Source organism: Leguminivora glycinivorella, chromosome 11, assembly GCF_023078275.1.
Source record: "Leguminivora glycinivorella isolate SPB_JAAS2020 chromosome 11, LegGlyc_1.1, whole genome shotgun sequence".
NCBI classification, from domain to species: domain Eukaryota; kingdom Metazoa; phylum Arthropoda; class Insecta; order Lepidoptera; family Tortricidae; genus Leguminivora; species Leguminivora glycinivorella.
In genome coordinates, this window is record NC_062981.1 from 22,298,346 (window position 1) to 22,304,345 (window position 6,000).

The 6,000-nt window shown below is 40.6% G+C and overlaps 1 protein-coding gene across 1 annotated transcript in view; it reads right to left on the minus strand.

The window, feature by feature from the left end:
- Positions 1-2,803: 2,803 nt before the first annotated feature.
- Positions 2,804-6,000, minus strand: part of LOC125231257 (mitochondrial 2-oxoglutarate/malate carrier protein-like) — a 10,136-nt gene continuing 6,939 nt past the window's right edge. The window contains exons 5-6 of the mRNA XM_048136647.1: positions 3,459-3,680; positions 2,804-3,071 (exon numbers count right to left, since the gene is read on the minus strand). Coding sequence (XP_047992604.1) covers positions 2,876-3,071; positions 3,459-3,680 — 418 coding nt within the window. The 3' untranslated portion in view covers positions 2,804-2,875. The remainder of the gene's footprint in view (positions 3,072-3,458; positions 3,681-6,000) is intronic.

Here is a 6,000-nt window from a genome sequence, read left to right on the forward strand (position 1 = left end):
ATCATTGTAAATTAAATAAAGCTTGGTGTGCAAACCTGATTTTTATTTATATCAGAGTTATACAACGATATTTTTGTTTTTAAACAACTAAAATTTATAAAAGATTAAAAAAATAATCTTATATTGTAAAATTCTTCTTATATTGTAGAATTTATAGTCGTATAGTCACCGGCTTAAATAAGTGATGATTTCTGTACCTTGTCACTTTAACATCTTGTTTGAAACGTCATACGAAATTGTGAAACGACTAAAAGCGACAAGGTACAGAAATCATCACTTATTTATGCCGGTGACTGTACAGTCAAGTCACATTTCTAAATAAAAAATATGTATTACCAAAAAAATCATTCGTAGATTCAAATTCAGATTGTTTATTGGTAAAATATGATATTTTATCATCAGTAGCGGCGTCGTTATAGGTACTAACAGCAACACTTTTCGCTAACCATCACTAGAATTTTTGCCCTTGTAATAAGGATTACAAATGTACAGCTAACAGTTGCTAATGGTACTTATAGAAGGCAAATATACGTGTTTTTAAGTTGCGTTTTGCTCGCGTTTTGTTCCCGTGCAAATAAAAGAGACACGGCGATTTTGATAGCTCACCGCTGGGCGAGTAACTATAAACATCGCCGTGTCTCTTTTATTTGCACGGGAGCGACTATTTTTTGTTCGTTTTTGTAGCCGATAGCTCGCGGTGGGACAAGTGCCTTAAGGTGGGCGTTCACTAGACTCGCCGAGTCGAATCTCAATAATTCGCTTCAGCTATTATGAATCTGCGTCCATTGGCGACACGTCGAATCGAATTCACCCTTCATAGTAGACGGAGAACTCGAATCGGCGTAAGTCGCCAACTTTGACAGACCAACGCAGTGTTATTAGTAGACGGCCGAAAACTCGATTCGGCGTAAATCGCCAGCTTTGACATAACAACGCTAACACTGCGTTCTTGGCTTTATTTAATACGCTACACGCCACAGAAACGGAACTCCATCATGGTTGCTCACGAGCCAAATTTATTATAAACCTTAATATAGGTTAATTGTAAGGTTCCTGTCCTAGGCTCCATTAATAACCTTTCAACCACTTTGAAATTATCACCGAGCCGTGCTCGTGTCCCGGGGCAGTAGATAGGAAGTTACTCGAAAATTTATCTTTCCTATCACACCTCGGCGAAATGAGCTGGTCGTTTGTCTTATAAGGACATTTTCAAAAATTGAGACCCGAAATTAGTGACAGCTGTTACCAAAAATGAACTCGATGACAGTTTTGTGACCACAATTAAGCATGAAATTTCCGTAAAAATAAGCTTTTTGTGTTAATTACATAAACTATAAACAATAATCTACATTTAGAACATGAAAAAGTTGTTTTTTAGACAAATTTTATTCTTAATTGTTGTCACAAAACTGACATCGAGTTAATTCTTGTTAACATCTGTCACTAATTTTGGGTCCCAATTTCTGAAAATGCCCAGGATATATAGGACTACGGTGGTTAAAGGGTTAACGACCATAATGTGGGTTGGCGCTCAAAAGGTTATGCATAAATCGCTCGGAAGCGTGCAGCGTTTATTTGCTCCAAGAACGCGAACTGTCAGGGGTCCTATCTTTAGTGCGTTTTGACATTATCCGATCCGATATCGGATGTCTGAAGGATTTGAGGGGCAAAAATCAAACATGGCGGCTCAAATGTATGAGATATCGGTCCTACATCCGATATCGGATCGGATAATGTGAAAACGCACTTAGGGTGGCTGTAGACCCCTCGAATACACTAGGATAGGTAACTCTCCTTTATGAATGTCATAAAAAGTTGCGCATATGAAGGTGAAAACCGAGTGGAATGTTTTGATGTACGTGATCAGGATCCTACTTCAAAACCCTTCGTGCGTTTTCAAATTATCCAATCCGATATCGGATGTAGGACGTATTTTCTGTATATTAAAGGTGCCTGGCCTGGATCTTTGATTTTTGCCTTTGACATCCTTCCTACATCCGATATCAGATCAAATAATGTGGAAACGCTCTCAGGATACCCTCCTTCACGAAAAACGCCATGCCGCATTAACCGCCCTGGGTACGTAGCCGAATGGCATAAACGCTCACGAAACGAAACGCTTGTAGATATCTGCCTCCATCGTTCTTGCGTATTGGCGCGAAGAGCCAGACTATTTTTCGCGGCGTTTCGTTTCGCGGCGCAGAATTGCTATTCGGCTACGGCACGCGTTAATTTGCTCCAGGGAGAGTAGGTGAAAACAGTATGAAGTCCAATATTGAGGTAGGTGGGCAGGATCCTACTTCAAAACCTTTGGGTAATCTTCACGAAAAACTCCATACCTTAGTTCGATTTCACATTATCTGATCCGATGTCGGATGTAGGACCGATATCCCATATATGACAGGCGCCATCTTGGATTTTTGAAGTGAAACTTCTAAGGTAACTTCCAACTGACAGCGCGTAACACTCAGTCATTGTTACCTTGCGTGAAATGCCGCTCACTCAGCGCGTAACATTCGCTCAACGCGATTCACTCATTCCATTCATTCACTTATTCACTCGGTCAGTGACAGAACAGAATGCCCAAAGCCCAGAATGGTTTTGAATGGTGGAATGGTTGGTTGGAATGCGCGTGTTTTATATTAAGTGCAAAATGATTTGAGCAAATAGCAATGTAAAATATTTATAACAGTAAAAGATGACGACGACGTAAGTAAACGCAAAAACGTGATGGTCACTTGACAAAATGTTTTTGAGGTTATGCTATGAAGTTAAAAATATAAAATAAAAAAAAAAAAAGTTTCACTTCTTCCGCGCACTGTTTTTTGAAGTCCTTCCGACATCCAATATCGGATCGGATAATGTGAATACGGACTTAAGCATTAACCGCCCTAAAGTATGCCGCGTTAATTTGCTCCAGGAAGATAAAGGTGAAGACAGTGTGGGGTCCGATCTTCAGGTAGGTGGGCAGGAACCCGGACCAGAACCCAAGGATACCCTCCTTCTTTAGCACATCGAGTACCACTGCCATCATCCCGAGCTGCTCACCCCCTTTGGCCGTGTTTTGCACTCTGAAACAATATATTTTGCTTTAAAAATCTGTTTAGGGGCAATCGCAGAAAATTTGTACCTTTGGATTTCGTAACGAAACTGATGAATCTTGTAACTAAACTGATAATAAAAGCATCTATCATATAAGAATTTAATCTTTTACGCAATATTACCTACCCCTATTTCCGTGACTATACTTAGTCTGTATTTTTAACCCCCGACGCAAAAACGACGGGGTGTTATAAGTTTGACGTGTCTGCCTGTGGCATCGTAGCTCCCGAACGTATGAACCGATTTAGATTTCCTTTTTTTTTGTTTGAAAGTTGAATTAGTCGGTAGTGTTCTTAGCCAAGTTTGATGGAACTATGTCGGTTTTTTTTTTTCAAAATTTAAATTTTGTTACTTACATCGTTTTAACTTTGTCCAGTGGTATTGACGCAGCAGAGGTGACGAAGCCGGCGATCATAGACGCAGTAAAGTGCAGAAGCATGTTTTCCCCCATCACGGGGAGAAGCATTTGCCTGGCTTGCGCGTAGGAGGCCAGTTGCGCGCCGTTCACGACGGCTGCGCGCGAGACGGTGGCCGGGGCGCCGCGGAGCAACGTCCCGGGGCCTTCCTCTTTGATCATTCTGTTGACAATATTATTCAATTATTGAAGTGAAACTTCTAATGCCAACTCTAATTGCCAGGAATATGCCAAAAACATGCCAATTTATGAAGTGAAACTGTTGAACTTTTTTTTTTAATTGAATGGCTTCAGTCCCAATAATGATTTAGCTAATATTTAGCTAATATTAATTAGTGATTTTGGTACGGTAAGTACGACAGTGTACGGTGAGTTAGCACTTGTAAATTGATAGCTAGATTTTACAAGAGCACGTAGACTACCGGCCGTTGACGACAAAAAAGAGGCTAAACGCGTTTAGAGATTAATTCTTCATCAGCGTCTCACTACAACATTAGTTTACTGCATAATAAGCTATCGATATTACACTTCAAACAACATTAATGAGCAAAAGAAAAAGAAATTATTCACGACACGAGACCGCTAAGATGGCGCTCGAACCGGAAGTCCAAACTGTTGAACTTGTCCGTATTTCATTAGTTTATGTTTGTTTTTTCAATAATTTGAGCAATTAACTAAAGTCGCCGTCAATAGAATTTATGAACAACGTAAACAAACCGTGTAGTCAAAATCTTCAATTTCCATTCTAACTCATCAGATACTGGCTAAATCCATGTGTTCATCAGTTCATCTCACATTATGATCCTCAACCTTTGAAATAATAAAATTGTGCTAAAATATTGATATTTTATAATAATAGTTTGTTTACATTTTTGACAATTTCCATTGACGGCGATTTTAAACGCAAAACTGTCAAAACCGTGACAGTCACTTGACACTGACAGAATGTTTTTAAGGTTATATTACGAAGTTTCACTTTTTCCGCGCGCGAAGGAGTCCAAGCACTATTTTTTAACCAACTGCTAGTTATATATTGTGTACACTCGTGGACAAAACGTTTTCCTTTACATTTTTAAAATACGATGATCAAACAAGTAAGAAGTAATCAAACAGTTGACACTTAAGCTTACCCACGTGGGGCATTCAGTTCTAATCATTAGAGCGTACCTATGTACAGGCACAGGCAATAAGAGCGTGTCATACAGCCTTCTCAACAACTTGTAGAGATGCTATCTACTAGGGATGTTACGGAAGTGGCTTTACCGGATTCGGAGTTGCATTTATTTTTTTAACAGAGTCGGGTCCGGAGCCGGAGCCGCGTTACGGATCCGGAGGTTTACCGGATGCGGAGCAGGAGCCGAGTACCTATTAACTCCTTTTAAGGTTGATGTATAGTCAAAATTGTTGAGATATAGTCAAAACTTAGTACGCCGCGCTGCCGCACCAAATGCAATGCGTTCAACTCCATTGTAACTTCGGTAAAAAAATACCGGAGGCGGAGGCGAAGGAGTGAAATAAAAATTAGCGAAGGCGGAGGCGTAAAAGCACTTAAACGGAAGTTCCGACTTAACGGATCCGGAGGCGAAGCTCCGTAACATCCCTACTAACTACTATCACACCTCGGACAATAGCGTTCAAATGAAAGAAGCGCGCACAGTCTAATCTAAACTCGTGTAGGCCAACGCGTGCCATGCTTGTATGAGTGAGACAAGACAGGTCGACTGGTCGTATTTATGACAGGCGATAAGAGGTGGAGGGCTGCCCTTTCAGCGGGAGGCAGGGAGTGATACTGTACGATAGTAATCTTTATTATACTGTGCGTTTATCTCTCTCTCTCTGAAGAGGATTGCATAACAAAAAATGTTAAAAAAAAAAATTAAGAATCTATTGTTGAAAACATATTGTTGGTTATATACCTACTTATTAGTATGCACTCGGGGACAGTGTTGATGGGTCACATTGTAAGGAATATTCATGCAAGGTGACCCGTTATCATTGTGCCTGGGTATATCAATTAAGTTAGATAAGTTAGTAATAAGTACTTATAAGTCCGGGTTTTCATTCGCCAACAAACTGTTCCGCAGTTTGGCGAAGTTATTGTAAGAATTAAGTGTGTTATTACTTAGCAATAAATTAAACGGTTTGTCCGCAAAGACCTGATGTCAAAACTCCAAGTGTTTGTGAACAAATGCTTAAGGCAGATCCTGCGTATCTTTTGGCCTAACTGGATCACAAACGCTCACTTATGGAGAATAACTGGACAAGCACCCGTACAAGAAGATATTCAGACGCGGAAATGGCAGTGGATTGGACACATCCTCAGAAAACCTGATACTCACCTATCCAAAAAGGCCCTCATCTGGAATATACCCGGAAAGCGCAAACCATGCCGCCCTAAATCTACTTGGCGTCGTTCGGTTCAGCAGGAGCTCAGGGTGCTAGGCATGGGGTGGGAGGAGGTCACCCAAACTGCCCAAGACCGG